The sequence below is a fragment of the Coffea arabica genome, chromosome 1e (assembly GCF_036785885.1).
Source record: "Coffea arabica cultivar ET-39 chromosome 1e, Coffea Arabica ET-39 HiFi, whole genome shotgun sequence".
NCBI classification, from domain to species: Eukaryota; Viridiplantae; Streptophyta; class Magnoliopsida; order Gentianales; family Rubiaceae; genus Coffea; species Coffea arabica.
The window spans coordinates 49,323,228-49,344,109 of NC_092311.1; the positions used below are offsets into that span (position 1 = coordinate 49,323,228).

At 37.0% G+C, this 20,882-nt stretch overlaps 1 protein-coding gene, 1 long non-coding RNA gene and 1 pseudogene across 6 annotated transcripts; 1 reads left to right on the top strand and 2 right to left on the bottom strand.

The window, feature by feature from the left end:
• Positions 1-5,370: 5,370 nt before the first annotated feature.
• LOC113710841 (uncharacterized) lies at positions 5,371-10,805 on the top strand. Of its 5 annotated transcripts, none has more exons than XR_011819679.1 (5): positions 5,371-5,747; positions 5,865-6,085; positions 6,317-6,398; positions 8,329-8,415; positions 10,588-10,805. XR_011819679.1 is itself a non-coding variant. In XM_072060633.1 (5 exons), exons 1-5 carry the CDS (start codon positions 5,427-5,429, stop codon positions 10,590-10,592), a joined length of 786 nt encoding a protein of 261 aa, XP_071916734.1. In that variant the 5' UTR covers positions 5,374-5,426; the 3' UTR covers positions 10,593-10,805. The 5 variants fall into 5 exon arrangements, 3 of the variants coding, with proteins under 3 accessions (XP_027089700.1, XP_071916734.1, XP_027089692.1); XR_011819681.1 differs by lacking the exon at positions 10,588-10,805 and adding an exon at positions 9,994-10,097; XM_072060633.1 differs by lacking the exon at positions 6,317-6,398 and adding an exon at positions 9,994-10,145 and having other exon boundaries at positions 5,374-5,747.
• Positions 10,806-11,834: 1,029 nt separating this feature from the next.
• LOC113710855 (uncharacterized) lies at positions 11,835-18,159 on the bottom strand. Its single transcript, XR_011819686.1, has 3 exons — positions 17,754-18,159; positions 16,792-16,859; positions 11,835-12,735 (listed from the first exon to the last, which is right to left on the bottom strand). It is a non-coding gene; the product is annotated as an uncharacterized lncRNA (long non-coding RNA).
• A 504-nt stretch (positions 18,160-18,663) lies between these two features.
• LOC113689782 (large ribosomal subunit protein uL10-like) lies at positions 18,664-20,869 on the bottom strand (annotated as a pseudogene).
• Positions 20,870-20,882: the final 13 nt, after the last annotated feature.

Consider the following 20,882-nt stretch of genomic DNA (forward strand, 5'->3'; position numbering starts at 1 on the left):
CAATATCTAAAGTAACGAATCCCTCATTTTACGGATTCATCCCCTGGTCTTGAGAAACAAATAAGCACATTTAGATTTACTTTCTTGACCAAATTGTATCAAGACAAGGAGTTTTGGAGGCGCATGCGTAATTGCTATGACTCGTTTCTGTGTTAATCACGTGTTTCACTGCTTACAACTAGGAAGCAAAAGAAAAGGAAAACAAAAGAAAAAGAAAGTTGGGTCATTGAATTGCATATTTTATAACCGCTCGTGAATTTACAAGGTTGACTATTAATCAAATGTAGCACGTAACATTACCATCTGTTTAGTTGGGAGGAATCACCAATACATTATGGGTTTTGAGCTCACTACTCTCAAATCCCTGACCTTATGTTTGGTTGGGTACCTAATCTATCACTGTGGAAGACCCAAGATGGAGAAACGCCATTCCAGATAAGATTGGGGGGCACTTTTGCTTCTAGTCTCATTAGTCCCCAACTCCTCCACGCCCTCCTTCCCTCTCCTGTCTCCTTTTTCTCCTCTCCCTCCAGCACTACTCTTTCTCTTCTCACGAACCATATTCAGACTAGAGGAAGAGGCACTCCTTTCTCTTCCTTTTATCTCCCTGCTCCTGCTTCTCCTCTCTCCCCATCACTGCTCTTTCTCCTATCCCAATCCATATTCGGACTAGAGGAAGGCGGCTCTGCTGCCATATGATAGGTTTATTTTTTGTGTTTTGATGGCTAAGTAGGATTTGCACTTACTAGGCTATTATTATGCTGATTGACCATGGATTTAGGTCCATAATATGGAGAGATGTTTTGATAATATTATCTTAGGTTTTGATCTTGATTAAATAATTGATTTGCAATGATTGGCTACTGAGTTTGGTTTATTGGATTTGTTATATCACATGAAATCGGATGGGAAATTTGAGGTAAGATCATGGAAGCTCTTGTGATTAGTCCATCATCACGAACATCGTGCATGAAAAAGAAATTGATTCCTAGAGTAATGCGATCACTGCCAAACATATATATTTTTTCAATATATATATATATATATATATATATATATATATATTCATCAAATGCAATTCTGCGTAAACCCATTGCCATTGAGGATCATAATTATTGTCATGCCCGTGCATAAGCCAAATGATGCCTATTTCCTATAATTGCAAAAAGGTGGGGTTAAATCCACACCTTTTAAACTAAAATGTCTATAAAGGCTACACTATTTATCAGGATTTCATATAAACATCTTCAATACCAAAACTAATCTTTTATGATGGAAAAATATGGAACCAATCAAGTTCATTTTTTCCTCCACTTTGCTGTATCGTTTTATCGTCCTCTATCCTTACCATCCAATATTGAAAATTTATATTAGCAACTATCATCATCAACTAAAATGTACTAGAGCATAGCAAAAAATTTACCAGAAAAATATTATTCATAATAAAAAAAACAAAAATTTCAGGATCAAAATTGAAGGGTGATGCTTGATTTTCAAATATATATTGATAATAAAAAAATGACGATCATTGCAATGATTTCATATTCACTTGGAACTAGAAATTCGAAATTCTCCATTTAATGATAATAGTTGTTGCTATAATTCGTAAATATCAGAAAGTAAGGAATAGGGATGATGAAATGACGCAATTGAGTCGAGGGAAAAATAAACTTAAATGGCGCTTTCTTTCCTATCACAAAAAGTTAGTTTTGGTTTTGAAAAAATTCTATGAAATCCTGATAAATAGTGTGGAATTTATAGATATTTTGGTATGGAATGTGTGGATTTAAACTAGAGGGTGTGGATTTAGCCTCATCCATTGCAAAATTGCTTAGACGACAGAAATTTATCCCTCATTTGCATGGGAATAGCTACGCAAATAGCATGTAAAGGGAATCCTTTTTTTGACTTGTCCTCCATCCCAAAAATAATTTAGAAAATGATGTATACTTGTTTGTTTGGATAGAGTATTATTTGAAATATTATTTGGAATAATTACTGTAACACTTTTTGTGATGTGATGTATGTGAGATAAAAAGGTAATTGAGAATATAAAAAGGTGGGTTGAAAAATATGTTTATAATGCAAGCGAAATATTATGTGAGATATTTGTGCTATCCAAACACTCCTAGATCTTTTGTATATAAACCACTGCCGCTTTGATTTTAGACCCTTGCTTTGGTTTTTATTCCCTAATTCAAAATTGTAATTCAAATTTAAATGAAGAGTTCAACATCTAACAATATTAGTTAAATTGGTGTTCGAGGAAGGAAAGGAGAACGAAACGTCCTTTATTGTTGAGTCGGAAGATGGAAAAGGTAGAGGTTATACTGCAGCCTTTAAGGATTGTGGCTGAAAGAAAGGAAAGAGGAGTTGAGACATGGTGGGAAGAAGAAGACAAAGGGAGAGGTGGTCTTTCACAATGGCTAATTAGTCAAAACCCAGAAGTGAACACAAGCAATTGAAAATTTAAGCTTTTTTTTTTTTTTTATCTCACACCGTTTGGGACTAGACATGGAGATGGATGGATTAAATATACGGAGAATTTGAACCGATCATATTTTCCCACCATAGCTAACATATGGTATGGGTGGGAGTAGGCATTGATTTGGATCTTACCCAAAGCCAACCTACATCCAATGTACTTGAATATGGTTTGAATTTAATTTGGGTAAATACATAAAACCCCCCTGTGGTTAAGGAAATTGACACGAAACTTCCTCATTATTTAGAAACACCCACTTAACCTCCCCGTACTTTGGACTTCTTAGGATTTTACCTGCTAACCGGCTGGGAAGCCGGTAATAATATGAAATACCAAAAATACCCTCGTATATAATATATGAAAAGTTACAGATGCAATTAGTCATTAAGAATATGAGTTATCCCGTGTTGCTTTAATATATCCCTATCCCTGGCAACTGCAGCCCCACCGAGATAAACATGGTCAACGACCTTTGAACACTCCTTATCAAAGAAAGCTATCTTTTCTCTTTTAACGAGTCCTCCATTCCTATCTGAGTTCCTCTGTATATTAGATAAATCAAGCTTCAACCTCTCTCCACCACATCCCGAGTGCTAGGGAGCGGCCACTCACCAATATCATCAGATCCAGCTTTTGGCCAATCATCTAAGCTCCGACGAGCAATTGATAATGGCTGCAGTGGGGGAGACACGACCTATTCTTAAAACTGTTCTGGGATCTCGGAGTTAAAGGACCAGAAACTCTGCGACCCTACCCATTACCGTAGCATTCTCAGGTGGATCTAATCCATCCTTTTCACTATACGGGTTAAGAGGTAGCAACGTAGTCCGCGAAGAGGACCATGATGCGGACCTCCAAAACAATTTCCAGCCACCCACAACTTGGTACAGCCGCTGCAAACCACCCTCACAACCACCACCTCCTTCACCACCCGATGGGACATCCTCCTTCCACTGCTCTGTTCTATTTTGTTCTGTTGTTGTTTGTTGTAATTGTAGTTGTAATTGTAGAGAAACAACCCAGATGCTTTATGTTGCATTTCCTCAATCCGCCCCCCAACTTGAAGGTTTTGATTTGATGGGCAAATCCAAAACAGGCATGCCCTTTTAACTCGCTAGCTTCCTTAATCAGTTACAAAAGCAAAATCACGCCCCTTCCTCCCTCTCCCCAACCCACGACCACTCTTTCCCCCATCCCCAGCCGTACATAAGAGTACCCTCCCAGAAAAAGCCCCCGGTTCTCAGTCCCCCAGATTTTATTCCTCTCTTTGGAATTTCTCGACCACTTTAATTTCTAGGCCCCTATCCCAAGTCAAACCACCATCTACTTCCGAGTAGAAGTAGCCTGCAGGATGAGCAAGAATGCTTACGAAGCACTGCAAGCAGGGGACGACGGAGATGGATTAATAAAGGGCATGGATGTCGTCATGGAAGAATCTACCTTTCCTGTAACAGCATTTGATGATGATGATCATATGAAGCAAGATGAGCAAGTGATGAGTGTTAATGGTGGTTTTGGTGAGAGGGAGATCTGGTTTGGAAGAGATCATCGTGGTCATGACATGGAGGGCAAAATTGGAATGAAACGAGTTTCTTCTAGTCACAAGTTACCATTAGGTCGCGTCAATATCACTCGCTAGCTTCCCAACAGGTTAGCAGGTAAAATCTTAAGAAGTCCAAAGCACAGGGGGGTTAAGTGGGTGTTTCTAAACAATAAGGAAGTTTCGTGTCAATTTCCTTAACCACAAGGGGGTTTTATGTATTTTACCCATTTAATTTTTTGAACTTATACCATATCTAGAGCCAAATCATGTAAAAGAGTTACGAGTTTGGATAGGATCTGATTTTTTATGATCCATATTCAAATTCAAATTCATATTAGATTTTATCCAAATCCATGTATATATAATTAAATTATATATGTATATATATACACACACACGCGTGCGTGCGCACACACACATATATATTAGTAAATTTATAAAAAATTCTATTATTCTATGATTATTAGACCGAATACAGTAAGACTTCATGATTGTTTTCTTTTTTCAACTTAATTCTGGTTGTTATTGTAATTAATACAAACTTTTTCAGAAAAAGGAAAAAAATTAAAGACAAATAAATAAAAGATTTGGCCTAAATACATTTGAATTTTTAAAAATAAATAAGAGCAGTCGATAATAGTTTTTTTTTGAGTTCATAATATTACATTCAATTTTTTGAATATTAATTTTATTATTTAAAAAATTGGATGGTGTTTACATAGTTTTTTGAAATCTATTTTTTAATATATTTTTATTTTAGTGTATTTATAAAAATACAACGGATTCCATTAGATATCCAAATCTAGAAGGGCCTAGGTTTGAACTTATTTTTTCAAAATCTATAAAGATTTGGATTTGACTTTGAATTGGAATCTAACTAAATTTAATGAATTTAAATTTGGATCAAAGGTTCCATTCCAAACCCTACCCATTGACGTGATTAATTGGGCACGAGAAATTTGATGGGTAAGCAAATATTTTCCTCGAATAAGGAAAAAAAAAACCAAATATTTTCGAAAACGACGTCCGCAGAAAATATTTTCTGCAAGGAAAATTTTTTAACTCAGCCAACGGGCCCACAGTGAAACGAGCAAAAAATTGCTTGCAGAGTTGGGCATTGGTCCCCTCTGCACATACTGACATACACGAGGTTGTAGACTTGTAGTTGTACGGTGATCGTTACTAATGAAATGGTCCTCGTTTTGAAAAAAAAAGGGGGGTACATTTGGTCACATCACGATGTCAGGGGATGTAGGTAAACTTTTAAGATTTTTGGGGCCGCGGGTGATATTATCAGAAATATCCTGGGAGGTTTCTAAGATTGACCCATTTATTTATGCCCGGGTTGCTTATGGCCTATAAAACCCTATTCATCCAGATCTTAGGGCAAACGTTAGAATGGCGCTTCGACGAGTTGTCCTGAACACAGCGAGATCCATATCCATGGTCGGCTATCAGCTGAAAGGCGGTCACGGGAGGGGGTTTTTGGGAGCAATCAACAGCGGCCTCGACAATTACTCTTACCTGAACAATCGTAAGCTCAGCCCTTTTGTCTCCTTTTCCCGTCGTCACTACCATCTACCGCCTCCTCCGCCCGTAAAAGTTTTCTATGAGATACCCGAAGGCGGCTTTAATTTTCCCATCGACAATCCTGAGAACGACGATGGCACCAAAGAATATGCTCAGTTTGCAGCGAAGGCTCACAACGAGGTCTCCCAGGTTGTTTTTTTTTTTTTTTTGGGTGGCAGTCCTTGTTTCCTTTTTCTTCTTTTCCCGAAAATTTAAATTACTTAATGTGCCACTGCTGCTGAGGAGGTGGGGTCGGGATTTTTTTAGGATGGAGGAGAAGATCATGTGCGGTTTGTGAGGTTGGTAAGAGCATGGAGATCGATTAATCTTTGCGAAAGTTATCATATGATGCTGGAGGCTGTGGATGGAAAGGGCGAGGTCAATCTTTACTATGCAGAAGTTATTTACGATCCATTAGAAAATGTGACAAAGTTGGTTAAGTGGGAGCTGGTGGACCAGTCCTTTTCATACCCTTTTGAAGAAGCTAGGTAATCAATATTCATGTCTTTTAATTTATATTACCTTTCCATTCGTTTAAGGTAATGAATTCATGTTGATTATCACAAACTTAATTTTAAAGTTCATTTTTTTTATAACATCAAATTCTTGTTTCAAGCACCATTGATTCACCTGCTAAATATAATATGTTGTATTCCGTGTTGTTCCCCTCTTCTCCCCCTCCCCCGGGGTGGGGGCCATGAATCTATTACAACGAGAAGCATCCTAACTACCACAAGGAGTGGAGTGGAGTGGAGTGGAGGATTTGGTTTGGAGGGGAAACGCCCTTTAAACATGGAATTTGTAAGTAACTTATTATTAATTTTTGGCTGTGCTGCACAGCTTATGAAACTATCTGTAAGATGCACTCGAGCTAGCCGTAGCCTCATTTAAGGAGCTCTATGTGTTGCATGAATTGTCATCCTCCTTAGACTTTTTGCCAGCTGGGAGGCGGAGAGATTAGTATATGCTCAGAAGACTTTGAGCTGAAATTTTTCTGTATTTTGAGCTGCACTTGAGTCAATAAAGGCAGAGAGACAAATTTTATTGCTCTACCTGTCAAGGTTTAGGATTGAAATGGTTTGGTGAAGGTAATAATACATAATCACGTGTATAGTGCAATTCATTTTCTGTGTGGCTAGTGATTTGTTGCAAAATTCGTGCTTTGGTGTATTGGTTGAGCTATTTGTTTACTATTTTTCTGTTAATGGGTGAGTAAAATGGAAGGTGCTGCTTTTCATTTGTTACTAAGATGTAGTATCATTTATTTTAATAGCAAATAAAGCTGAGTTCGATCCTCAAACTTGGGTTTTGGCTGCCATTTGCTGATGTCTAACACATTTTTACAGAGTAGAAGAAGATTTATAAACTTAAAGAGAGATCTTTAGGTGGCTCAGGTTGTTTGAGGATGCAAAATGTTGTGAGCAAAAGTGAATTGGTCCTGATGCAACATTCTGAGACCTTTGAAGAGTTTAGCAAATATGAGGTAATAGAGCTGGAATCTAGTTGATATTAGGAAACGTGTTTTATCTTAAGGAGATACATAGGCAAAAATTTAAGACAGACTTATGACTATCCAATTTTTTCCTGTCAGTTATTGAGCTTAAGTCATAGCTAAAAGACATGATAAAGTTCAGATGGAAGGTACAGGATGTATCTGCTGTTCTATTTCAATCAATGGTCTCTTACCAGACTTATAGGTGGGTGCTTAAGAAGGCCAAGTTTTTTAGTTCTTCTTTAATATGAAGTCATGATTTTGTTGAGTGTATGCACACTTTCTATGGGGTGGGCTTCAAGTGTGGTACCAAATCCAGAAGTGATGATACCTAGTAGGCGTATGAGATATCGATGTGTTCAACGTACCCCGCAACAAGGGGATTTAAGAAGATTTGATCTAGAAATAGATGCTTTATGTGGAAAAGTTCTGAAAAATACAGCACTTTCTCAGGAAATGGCTTAGTTGCTGAAAATTATATGATTTGTAAATGCTATTTGTGCAGAGTTACCAAAGAATAGGATAATTTTGCTGATGCAGTATGGGATGGTTGTAAAGTTCTGGGAGGATATGTTTGTTTGGACCTGAAAGCTTGAAATTAGGATTTTCTGCTGTAAGTTGAATTGAATAGACCTTCTGTACCTACATTGTCATGGAAAGGGAGCAGCTTCAGTTGGAATTTATTCTCAGAAGAACATTGCAGGAAGCGCCAGTACCCTTAAAAGTTTTACTCAGTCTTCTAGTTGTATTTTCATATGCAGGAACATACAAGAGATGGAAATGGAAGGGACACGAGCGTGCAGTTTCTCATGGCTGTGTTACTAGAGCAAAAAGTGGGTGTAGAGGATGTTGACTAAGGAATTTTATGTGGAATAATGTATCGCAAAGTGTTTTTTTTTTTTAATAACTTGGAACACATCATTCAATGCCATATGTCGTAGAGAAAGCTTAGAAATACGAGTGATCTCTGTTATGTACTTTGGTCAGAGTTACATAAGAGAGACTTTTGAAGCTGAAGAAAGTTATTCTGAAAGAGAAAAGAGACCGAGTGTTATTTATGCTTGTTTGTTCTACTGTTGCCACAGTATGTAATCCTACTTGGTTAGATTTGTTTGAATTGTCTGGCATATTTCTTGTATACAGGTATCTAATTTGATTTAACATGACGAAAATGGCTAGTTACTTAGGAAAGAGAAGAATTTGTGTTGAAATTTACATGATTTATTCTGCTTCCCCTAGATGGAGTGAACAACTCAAAGAAGAGGTACGACGATTGGAACAATTTTATCAAGAGATGCCACAGGAAATGGAAAAGAAGAATGATTTGTAAGTGCAGCTAATGCTTCTCTTTAATTTTTTTTTCCCATTGAATGCTATAGAATCTCCTGTCAGATGTTAAATTGTCTAATTTTTATCTCCCTCATATTTGATTGTGTTCAATCTTTACCTTTGATCTTCTTTGTGGCGTGCATGTTGAGTGCTTTGGGTGCTTCCATGTTTAGAATGCCTTTGCTCTCATTTTTTCTTGCATGCATTAGTATTTATCTCACGGAGAATATTTAAGGAAGTGTGTAATAGAAGTGGGACGAAAGGTACAACCTGCAATATCCACAGATCATTAGGGAGATCCAGAATCATTTAATCTTTGTCAATTGCAATTTGTGATTTGTGTAGGGACGGACTTCAGGGAAGGATATTTGAATTGGTGGTTAATGATTGCATGAGTAGAGACAATAATGATGTTGTAATCAGTTTTCAGGAGGAACTAACAAAGTTGGGGATGGCCAAATCATAAGAAATTCATGAAATACTTGTGTCATTCTGTTAACTACTGAAAGGAATGGATAGAGGGATGCAAACCACAGTTCTGTCTATAAGTACCCTCCCCATAGAGGTTTAATTCCTTAGAAGCAAGTTGGTTGTATGGATATCGTTCTTTGCTTGGGAGGCTGTTCATCAAGAATAAGGTGACAGCTTATGAAAGAAAACATATTCCTGGTAATCTGTAATATAGAGTGAGGAGATTGTAATCATACTTGTGAAAGGGGCAGACCATTGGGTTATGAGCTGGGCAGAAAAGAATTCTTGTTGAGCCTCTCAACCATGCCTAGAACTGAGCAATTGCTGGTTCAAACCTAATTTAGGAACTCTGGTAATTGTATGATGGAAGTGACTCTGTCAGGGGTTGATAAGGGGCTGACTTTGTGTCCATGGGTTTGTTTCCATGGAAATGATTCTGTCAGGGGTTGATGAGGGTTGACTTTATGTCCATGGGTTTGTTTCCATGAGCTGAAAACAAACAAATATTGCACCAGTTGCAGCTCCAGTCCTGCTGGATTTCCAACTGTTAAGCTGCATCTCACGTCAAAGGTCTCTGTCTACCATGTGGTGGTGAATTTTTGTTATTGAATTTGTGAATTCTGAATCGAAATAGTCTATGCACAACTAAAAGTTACAAGTTGGCATTCACATTCAATTTTAAGTACCAGTAAGGCTGCCATGATGGAAAAATGTTGTTATTTTCTGGCCTTGGCTTCCTTGTAACTGCGCTTTTAGCTCCTTGTCTGGTCTTTAGAACCTTTGAGGATACAATTTTGTGGGCGGGTGAAGATGGATGATATGTGCATCCATCCTGATTAGTGTAAATACTTCTTAGATCCAAAAATCATCTCTGATAATTGGTAATTTATTGCTCTCAGCTATGGTGCCAATGTTTATCATTTGATTGCTAGATACATGTTTATCTGTAGTTCCATAGGTAAGGCATTAAAAGGCTCTGCAGTTTGATCATCTGTCTTGTCCTGTATTTCAATTTTCTGTAGCACTTTTGCTGTATTCATCCTTCACTTATGTACTATCACCCTTTCTGTATGCATAACCATTTGCTATGAACTTTTGTATCAGGGACAGAGAATCAATCTATAACTTTACATATGGTGCATGTCCTACTCTCACACTTGATACAATCTGCCCATATGCTATGCTTGGAATGCCTCGTGCTTCGAGAAGAGACTTACATAAGAATGAGGTGTTCTCCTGTCTCTGTCTTTCTGGAGGTGTCATGTCTATCTGTTTCGCCCGCTTAATTTCAATTAAAAATTTTATTAGCTTGTTTGTCCCCAACGGCCTAGTCTCCGCCTAAGGTTTACAGATCAACGCATTAAATGAACATGGATGCATTTTTTGTTGTGTATGATCTTCTGAATCCAAACGCTGGTTCTGTGAGTGGACTTCTGTAAAAAATAAACGAGGGATCTTTTGAAGCTAAAGAAGTCCTCTCGTGCAGATGGAATCAGATTGTGTTTCTGATATATTTGGTTTTGCTCTACTAGTCTAGCATTAACTGGTTTTCGTTTCTGAAGTTTACATAACCTGTTACTCTTTGTACAGTTTTCAGTTGTTTGAAATGTTTCTCACGAACTGGTTTTTTATTTGATTCAATAAAGGCAAGTATTAATATTTGTTTCTGGGTCATGTAACTTGTTACCTTTTCTACAGATTGACGAAGTAAATTGAACAAAGAGGCGTTTATGGAACGAGGTGCAAATGTGGCCAGCACTTTCGCATTGATCTTCAATGCTTCCCGAGCTACGCTTCTGTTCACATATTAGAAACCTCTACTTTCTGTTTCCTGCTCTTATGAGATTGTCATTATTTATATTGGTATGATGTTTGAATTTCCCTTATATATATATATAATTATGGTTATTACTGAACTATGTGTCAACCAAATTCTCCGTTTGCCCTTGACTATTTGTGCTTGGACCAACTTGCTCTTTTAGGGTCCGTTTTGTTTAGGAAAATATTTTCCATCGAAGTCATTTTCCTGAAAAATCACTTCCTTCTCCACAATTTTCCAGTGTTTGGTTATTTAGTGAAAATATTTTCCAAATTCCTTTTTTCATAATTTTTCGGTATTTGGTTTGTCAGTGAAAATATTTTTTGACTTCCTTTTTTAATGTTTGTTGATATGTTGCAAATGTTTTTCTATTCTCAAAACATTCATCTCATTACAAGCGTTTTTTAGCTTTTATCCATTATAATCATATTATCATTTTTATAAAATATTTATTCAAATTATACCATGAATTCTTAAATGGAATTATTCATGACACTAATGAATTGGTTTTTGATCTTCCTTTTAAAAAAAAATCATTAAGGGGGTGAAGTGGATTCAATACATTGTGTAAGAAAATGGGCGATTTTGATTGGACATGGGAAAAGGATGCTTGCTTGTCCTATTCATACCCACTAGAAAGTAACCAGCGAGATTGTAGCGGTCTAGCATCAATGAACATGCCCCTACCATTTGGCTCAACATTAAACTGTCTTGCTATTGACACTGATAAGTAGACACTTTGTTAACTCGTCTGAGCATCAAGCAACCATACTAGCAGTGAAGATGCTATGGTATTGCGTTCACAACACAGGAAGGCAAGGATCATAGCATACAATACTGCAGCATGTATCAATCAGTTTTATATGTAGATCACAACATGAAGACCTACAAGAAGGATATAGAATGGGTAGAAAAGCTCTGTTCTGTTCACTATGTTACGAGATAGCAAAATTAACCGGGATTGCGCAAGGAAAAGAGACTTGGGACGTTATAAACCAGCTAAGAGGAAGAAAGGGCCAAAAACTGTTTATTAGAAAGGAGCCTTTCTGCAGTTTCAAACACAATGAAATACCATAAACAACCAGAAGGCGTTAGCTAATATGGACAAGAACTAACAAGGCAGCAATAGTTCCAACCACCAAACATATATTTACAACAATCATGTATACAGGATTTGTTTTTGCAAATATAAGCAAGGTTGTGCTTTGAATTCCCTAAGCAAAGGTTACAAATCTGTGGAGCCTTTTCTGGAAAGGGCAAGATTGCTTCTGACTGAAGCATGAGAACTACCAAGACGTAGGTGCACTGAGACCCTCCTGAAGATGATGTTTGGCACTTGGGGTGGTAGCCAGCCCGTGTTGCCAGCAGTGTGGCCTTCCAAAGATTGAGCTTCACCTGATATGACATTAGTCCGTCCCTTCCTTATCTTTGACCTGCTAATCTTTTTTCCAACAAAAAGGCCCAGCTTCATAGCAGTAAATAGACCCAAAGCAATCAGAAGTGGCCGGACTGCCCAGTGACAATCCTCAAGGTGCTGATACTTTTTCACCACTCCAGGAGAAGTGCTAAAAGAAACACACTGAACTTCAGCTGGATTAGCTAAAAAGCTGCTATTTTCATTACCAAATGTCAACCTACCAGGAAACCTAACAACAAGGCACCCATTTGGTAAGACTTGACAAATTCTCCCAGTTTTCCACTCGCCACCTCTTTTTCGGGGCCATTCAAATCGAGGATTAAATGTATCAGACTTCAGCCTAACAAATTGCCCAACACAGTAAGTTTCTGCTATCTGGAGCTCTGAATATCTTCCCTTCCAAAGTGTCTCCATTCCTATAAATCCAGCAGCTACACTCCATCACGGTTGATTAGATGAAGGATACCTACTGGTGAATGTTTCTTTCCTTCAGCCTTCAATCGCACCCAATCTCCAGCAGCAAATCCATAACTTACACGTTCCATTGGGCATCTGCCGATGAGTCTTCAATCGATGGTCTTCAATCGTTGAGATTCTTGAGAATGGGCATCTGTCGAAGTGGAAGAATGCCTTTAGGCCGTGCTTTTAAGAAAGGAAAATAACTTCAGAATAATAGATAAGAAAGTTATTTTCCTTCCTCGGTGTAAGTTATTTTTCATCAGAAATCATTTTCCCAAATTAGATTGTGTCCAAACAGTGGCAAATTAGGAAAACATTTTCTAGAAAATATTTTCCGTCCAACCAAACAGACCCTTAATTTATTTTGTCTTCTCCTCTCCTATCTTATTATTTAGTAAAATTTACAATATTTTTATCAAATCCCTTTAATGAATCAGCACAACAGAATTTGACTCTACTGGATTGACGCTTAATTTTTTTTTAAATACTTGAGCAAACTGGTAAATTTTTGCAAAGGTTACCTTTGCATCCATTTGGCTATGCCATATTTATCCTCCTACTTATGCCTAATTATGGTGCTACTTAGGTAAGCAATTATTGATTTTAATTTTTAAAATTATAAAATAGATATTTCCCTTAATAAATAACAAAATATTGGAGACATGCACATAATTTTAAAATTGACATTAAAAATATTTATAATCGAGTCAGCTCAACGAAACAATGAGTCAGGTATCTTTATACTCAGACTCGTCTTAACAACTCTAACTTGATCGATTCGAATTCAAACTCGAATTTGGTGTTGACCAAGTTCGCGGCCTGACTGGATTCATTAGTGGCCTAGTCCTAATTCCACCTTACAAGAATCCGTTGGCTCAAAGTTTCTAGAATGGAACTTTAGGAAATAGACAGCAGAAGGAATTCTATATTTAGTGATCACTGGAAATAGAACTCAGGAATTCTGTATTTAGTGATCACTATTTATTTAGTCCTAGCAAGAAATGATACAATTCGGGTAAGTAGCAAGAAATGATACAATGGCTTTTTTAAAACCATATCCTTGAAGTACTACTGTGACCGCACAGAACCAGAAGAAATGCTAATAATATCTTTATATCTTATAAGAAGACGTTTGGAGGGTTCCTGTTCATTGCAATTTCATCTGCTCTCTTCAGGGCCATTTTTGTCCTTGCAGCCTTTTGGTTGTTCTTTTTCTTGGAGCTAAGTCGTTTGGAGGGTTAGTGTTCATTACAATTCGTTTGCTCTCTTCAGGGCAATTTTTGTCCTCCAAGCCTTTTGGCTGTTCTTTTTCTTGTAGCTATTAGAACTGGCTGTTGCTTCTTGCAAGGCTTAGCCGAATGTTAGTGGACTGTTTTGCAGCATTTCTTTTTAACCATGCCCCACACGTCTTACTTTATTTTCTACTATATCCTTTTATCTCAGCTAAAGCTATAGACAAACGTCCTGATCTCAAGACTAGGGCTGCTGAGACAAATAAAGCACCAAAAATTTATACTATAAATTTAAACTTTCTCTCATTATCTCATTTTTGAAACTCCCTCTAGGTATATAATTAACAAAAGATATCAATAACCTGTGAGAATAGATATAAAATACCAGAGATTGGATAAGCTTCAGCAAATACTTATACAAACTGACAACATTCAAGTGACCCTATACTATTGTAATCATGTCAGTCACAATCTTGTCAACTCTAGAAAATATCAGCGTGATATGATTATATCTATTTAATTCATTCTTCTAAACCTTATTCCTAATTCTAAAAAATGTTGGTCCAAGTTTATCAGATGTCAAAACTTCAGAAATTCTAACCTCAACTACTTTAATGCATATGTCACCTGATTATTTAAACATATGTCAGCTTCTCATGTTTTTGGATAGACCACAAGACATTGCTGCTGTATTTGAGAAACTCTTAAGAACAAAAAGTAAGAATGATGGTTTATTGGGATTTCAAATAGCATTTGACCTTGTAGAGAATGAACACCAAGCTTATCTTTTGAAAATGAGGGACTAACTTTCCAGTCCCAAGAAAGATATTCAGATAACAGAGGGTAATCAATATTCTGAAGGAAACTATTTATGCTACAAAGTTATCAAAAATAAAAGGGATGCTGTCTCGAAGACTTCCATACAGTTGACATTGCAATTCTTATATAGTTATAATAAGTAAGACATTTTTCCTATTTTCTTTTCTTTTCTTCCCAAGATGCTTTCCCAGTTTCCTAGATTTCTTTGAAACATTTGACTAATTGTTAGCTTTTTGCATATGAGATTCCATTTCATAATTCTCAACACAATAAAGCAATCTGTTAAGATGAGAAATAATATTTTAGTTAGCACAAGATAAGATGTGCATAATAGTTTAAAAACATGGTTAGTTAGTTCAAAATAAGATCTGAGTACGATCACTCAATGACATTTAGTAAATCAAATTTGATTACAATGAAAAAAATATCAAAGACAAATAGCAAATAGCAAGCATTCTCAATTTCAAATTTTGTATGCTTGGTAACTTTTTCACATGAACAAAGTTCAGTTTTCAGAATTAAATCAGAGGCTGTTTCTCCAAATCCCACATTAACTACTTTACATTCCATATTTACAAGGGGAAAATTTTTTTATCCAAGGGGAAATTCCAAAACTTACAAGGAGGAAAAGGAATTGAGAGTCAAGTTAGTTTTCAAAACATTTGTAAAATATGGTGCTTTGTTTAAAAGTTAAAGTTTGATATCAAGTTTTTGATATCATAGCACAATCATAGGAACGGATATCAAGTTTTTGATGCTCATATATTTCATTGTATGATAAACAACTATGACAATATGGTGCGTTACTGAGAATACTGATTCTATGATGGAGAGGACTCAAAACATCTTGTAGTCATTGAAAAATATTAAGTTGCTTAGTGATGCATTTTGTGTCAGTTGATGTTTCTTAGCATATAAAGTTTAATGTTGCACAAACACACACTTTTTAAATACAAATTTTAAGTACACACCACATCCATCCATATATATAATTTTAAGTACAAATTATACTATAATATGCACTAAAATATATAATATAATACCTACCATAATATGTATGATTAGGACTATCAATAGGTCTAACTGGCATGAGTTCGGCCTATTCAACTTGAGAAAAGTATGATTGCATCAGTAACACTCGATTTAAACATGAGTAGAGCCTGGGTGTCATTTGGCTCAATCCAGTTAGAATCTGATCCATTAAAGGTTACATTAAAAGTGTATGTTTTGTATGTAATAATGTGTATATTGTGTTTAATAGTGAGTTTGGGCCAATTGTGAAATAGGCCTGAAATGGACCAGTTCAAACATGCTACTGTGCACCTACTTTCCTCATTGTTTTATATGCTGCATAATGATAAAAGTAGTTATCTCTATCTAACATTTTGTATTTGTTTAAACTGTCACAACTAGCTCACCAGAGCTACAAATTGGACTAAGTTTAGCGCAACAGCACTACAACTTATTGACAGCGGCCATCTACAACAACGAAAATCACTAATGGCTCCTTGTCACAGAATGAGGCTGGTGGTGGTGGCAGCCCATATTCAGAAACATAAACATTGGTATTTGTCTTATTGCATTATGTAAAGAAGTACTTATTTTTATGTTTCCACTTTTCTACTTTTTTTTAAAAATCATCTCCTACAGGTTATTCAGCATAGTACCTACCTTAGTCTTGGTTTACATTTTGCTGCATCAGAATTAAGCAACGATGTTAGGCAAACAGCAGTTTTGGCATTTAGTTAGTTTCTCTTACGTTCAGGCTTGGCACTTACTTATGGTTTATGTTCTGGACTATAAAAATTTGACACCAAACCGTTACTTCTCCAAACAAGTTTTCATATTATGTCTTTGCTCTTAACTTTTTCTAGCCTTCTACAAGAATCAATGAATATGCACAGATTCAATAATTCATCTAATTGAGTTGCTAACCTTAAAATACACATGTTATTGCCGAAGCCTTTTAACATCAGATGTAATTGATTTTATTCATGAAGAAGCTTTTATAACAATGACCTGAGTGATTCCCCTGTTAATGCATTCAGGTAATTGGAAAAAATTATTCTGGTTAAGCATGAGGATGCTATGAACGAGATGCATAAATTGCTTTGAAAGACAAAACATAACAAAGTAAGTGCAGTTGTTGTTCTTACTATTTTTAGCCAATCTTGGTACTGGAATCTGCTCATATACTTCCTTAGCTTATGCTCTAGCACTTCAGCTATCATGAGAAACAAAAAGACAAAGCAGAGTTATATTCCATCATTTTTTATCTACTTCTGTAATCAAGAATGAAAAACACACCATTTTCGTTTGACATTCAGTCACAATAGATCTATCATACGTTCAAAGTTTTTCAATTATTACAGGCATTACTCACAGATTATTATGTGATTGGCAGATCCACGGTAGTGCCTAATTTTTATTTTAAACGTTTATATCGTGACACAAACGTTATAAAGCTCACCATTAGTTTGCAAGTAATGTATTTTCCCTGTAATTAACTATTACCTTTGCTCTTCAGCTCCACTCACCCCCCAAAAAAAAAAAAACCTATTATCTTTGGTTCAAGCTTCCCAGTTGAGAGTTGTAACTCACTGTTATGAATTATTACCCCATGTTGTCTGTGGATCTATCAGCCATGTTCTTTTTCTCTCACCTTTCTCACACTCCCCTCTTCTCATTTCTCCCTTGCCCAGTCTCCCCTGCACACACTACACACAGCGGACACCAGACATAGATGTGTGCAAAAAACGTACAGACATGGCTGTCGTGAACCAGAGTGGGATGGCTCCAATATTCACGTTCATGAGAAGTGACAATATGGGTTAAGCGTCATTTGGGTTCGCCTCAGTTCAGCCAAAAAGATTAGAAAGATGGTCTGGTCACGGCTCAAATATGGCTTCATCTATTTCCAATCAGATTTCAATTTTCCCTATTTTCAAACCCTATTCCTTAGAAATCATCGATAAGATAACAAAATTGACCCCTCGGCCAAAGTATCGACCAAGAAATGAAAGGGATGAATTTCCCACCCCTCGGCTACCCGCCGCACAAAAAACACAGAATTTGAACAGAAAAAAGGAATCAAATTAAATCATACTGAAAATATTACCACTGCCAAGATGCAATAAGCTGAGAGGGCGACAAGAATTCTGGAAACACGAACCGAAGGGTACAGCGAAGCGAGAAGGAAGCCCTGCAGCAGCCGCAGACCTACAGCGAAGGTTTAATCGACGACGCCATGGATAATATCCTCACCATTGTCACTCTATTTCTCTGTTCCCCGCTCACTCTCTCGTACATATGACCGAATTTCTATATATGCAGAGCAAAGAAGCTCTGAACTCTGAAGTGAAGCGTAGTGAAACCAAGCAATTAGATGCGCAAATTATTTGCGAACTGAGGACCCACGACCCAAGACCGAAAAGCCTGTGTTCAATTCGCAGCTGATTGGTTAAATCTTAAATTAGTTTCGCAGTCAAAGCAATTGCTCATCCACGATCATTGTACCATGCTTATTCTGCTTATACATTGCTTATTAAATTAAATATCTTCGCTTCCTTTTCCCTTCTAATTTTCTCCCTTCACTCATTCCTGCATAATTGCTTGTGACTATTTCAACTCCGTACCTTCTAAATTTACAATTTACCTTTTTACCGAACCATGAACAGATAAATAAAAGAAATAAAAGAAAACAAAAAAAAATTACATCTTCACAATATTTTCTAACGCTAATATCATTTTATATACCTCTCTGCTCTTATTTGTCTTGTATCAGCAACCAAACATTTTATCTATCAACACTTAGCTCCTCTTATCAACTAATATATATATATTGCTTTTACATGAGAAGCTTACTAACAGGTCTAAAGCTCCCACGCCTTGCGTGGGAAGCAACCCCTAGTCATCAAATAAAATTATCAGCGTAGCAAAAAATGGTTGACTATTTTGCATGGGTTTCCAGTTATATATCCTATGTAAACCTCCATATCAAGTAATTAGTTTCTTGACAGCATCCTCTGTCAGTCAAACAGGCCAAACTCCTGTTCATCATCTGACTCCTTGCCAACTTCTTCATGATTCTCCTCCTCAGCAGCTGAAGTAGCAGGGATGGCAGCAGCCCCACAAGCAGCAGCAGAAAACTTGCTTGGATCTCGCGAGTTCACTTTTAGTCAGTTAGATGATGAAAACCACAATTGAAGAGAGAAATCATGTATCTGTGCATTGGCCAGCCAGACCTTTCAATATACTTGCAATTGCTCAGCTGTTGGGAAAGAGTATTCAGTAGTTACCGCAACAGACAGAACATTAATGTAGGCATTGATGAACGTGAGTGACAGGCACTGCAGCAAGAGTTGGATATGAAAAAGCCACTGAAAGGGAGACCATGTCTGATTAACCGGCAGCAAATTTGGAGACGATTTCATCCTCTGTGAGGCCAAGGATGACTTCAGGTTGGAACACTGATCCATTCTCATATACAGACATGACAATCAAGCCATCAGGGAATGGCTTCATTTTAAGCCTCGACAGAAGATCGAAGATCAGCTTCAGATGAGCCGACCTTTTCACACAAGCTCCAAAGGAGTAATGATTCCCACAGTCCCCTAATTGATCTTGATAGGGATATTAAGCGCCTAAAATAGTCAAAATTCGCGGGATGGTCGTGATAAAGCAAACAGGCACCAGAAGGAACAAGAATAAACCTATGGGATATAAGTAGGATCACCTTTATTTCCAGCAGGAACAACAACATTAACCGGAGCAATGACACCACAACGCGCGGAAGACCCAATCTGTTTCAGCAAATCAAACATATGATGGTGGATACCACGTGATGGGTCTTAGGCGACAAATTGTATACATGAAATTCCGTCTGAACTCAGAAACTGCTCCTTCGTGCCTTGGAATAGGCAGGGCTTAGAATCATTAAGAAGTTAAGTTTCTATAAAGGCCTAATCAACATTTTTCCTGGAATTGCACGTCTCTTAGAACAAACCTTAAATGCATAAGAAAGTGAAAACACATATCCAGAGGACTCATGGACTATTTCTGAACGAGATAAACTTTTACAAAACTAATTGGAACCTAGCTAGAAGATAAGCATCCATCCATCCTTGCACTCTGGCAGGCAGAACTTACTAATAAGGTATTAGTAATCATTTATAGTAGCTTTAGATCTCCGTGAAGCGATGAGAGCTACCTTGATAACTTCCAACACTTGTAGGATTCTAACAATCTTGGAAATATGACTTTAGGCTTAATTTGCAGAGAATCACTCCAATCCACTTCTGGCCACCCGCGTACGTGAGATTGAGCAATACGAAGCCATTGCAAATTTGCAATCGCAACTAGCTAGGCATCAGTTATACCTCATCCTCACTTCTTTAAGGTCTCCGTATCTAAAAATCAACCCCACACGTCCCGCAAAATTACATGGAGAGGAAACACTATCTGGATTTCCTTCAATACGTTCAGCCACGGTGAAAATTTTTTCTATTTATTTTTCAAGAATATGAAACAATAGAAAATGAATATTACTGGAAAAAGGCAAATGCTTCTATTTTAACGGAAACAATAAATATTTCTGATCCATATGCTTAGATCATTAAAAAAAAAAAAATGGTTCTAGCAGCCATATTTTTTTTTTTTTTTTTGATAATGAAAACGGAGCTTCATTAAAGTAAATCTGCTTTTGCAGCGTACATAATCTCCTTTGGGAAGTTTACAAACCAGACGTGGCTTCCCTCCAAGATGCTTTTCCATAAGTAGGAAGAATTTGACCCAATCTTCGCTGAGCGAAACTCGGTTTTAGCAAAGTACTTTGCTCTAGCAGTCATATTCTTAGAAGATATTTACATAGCTCATATCCATTTCCGCCCATCAGAAACTGAAAATTCCAAAAAACAAAATGAGAACACGTTCTTAATTTCCAGACAAAGTTCTTTAACCCAGAACATCTCGCATCAATTATATCTTCACAAAAACCCAGTTAATAAATCATTCTTCTTCAGTCAAAACATAGAAGATTATTGCGGTAAATTATTGAAATAGGACAAAAAAGATGCGGAAAAGATTTACGACAGTAAACGTTTCTCTCTCTTTCTTTCTAAACTGAAAAAGTAGAGAAAAAACTAAAAAGAAGTCGTTCAGGACCAGTACCAGTACCAGTATCTCAGTAAGTGGCGGCGGCCGGGCTGGCAGGGCCTGCAAGAGAGAGTCGAACATAACCGGTTGTTGC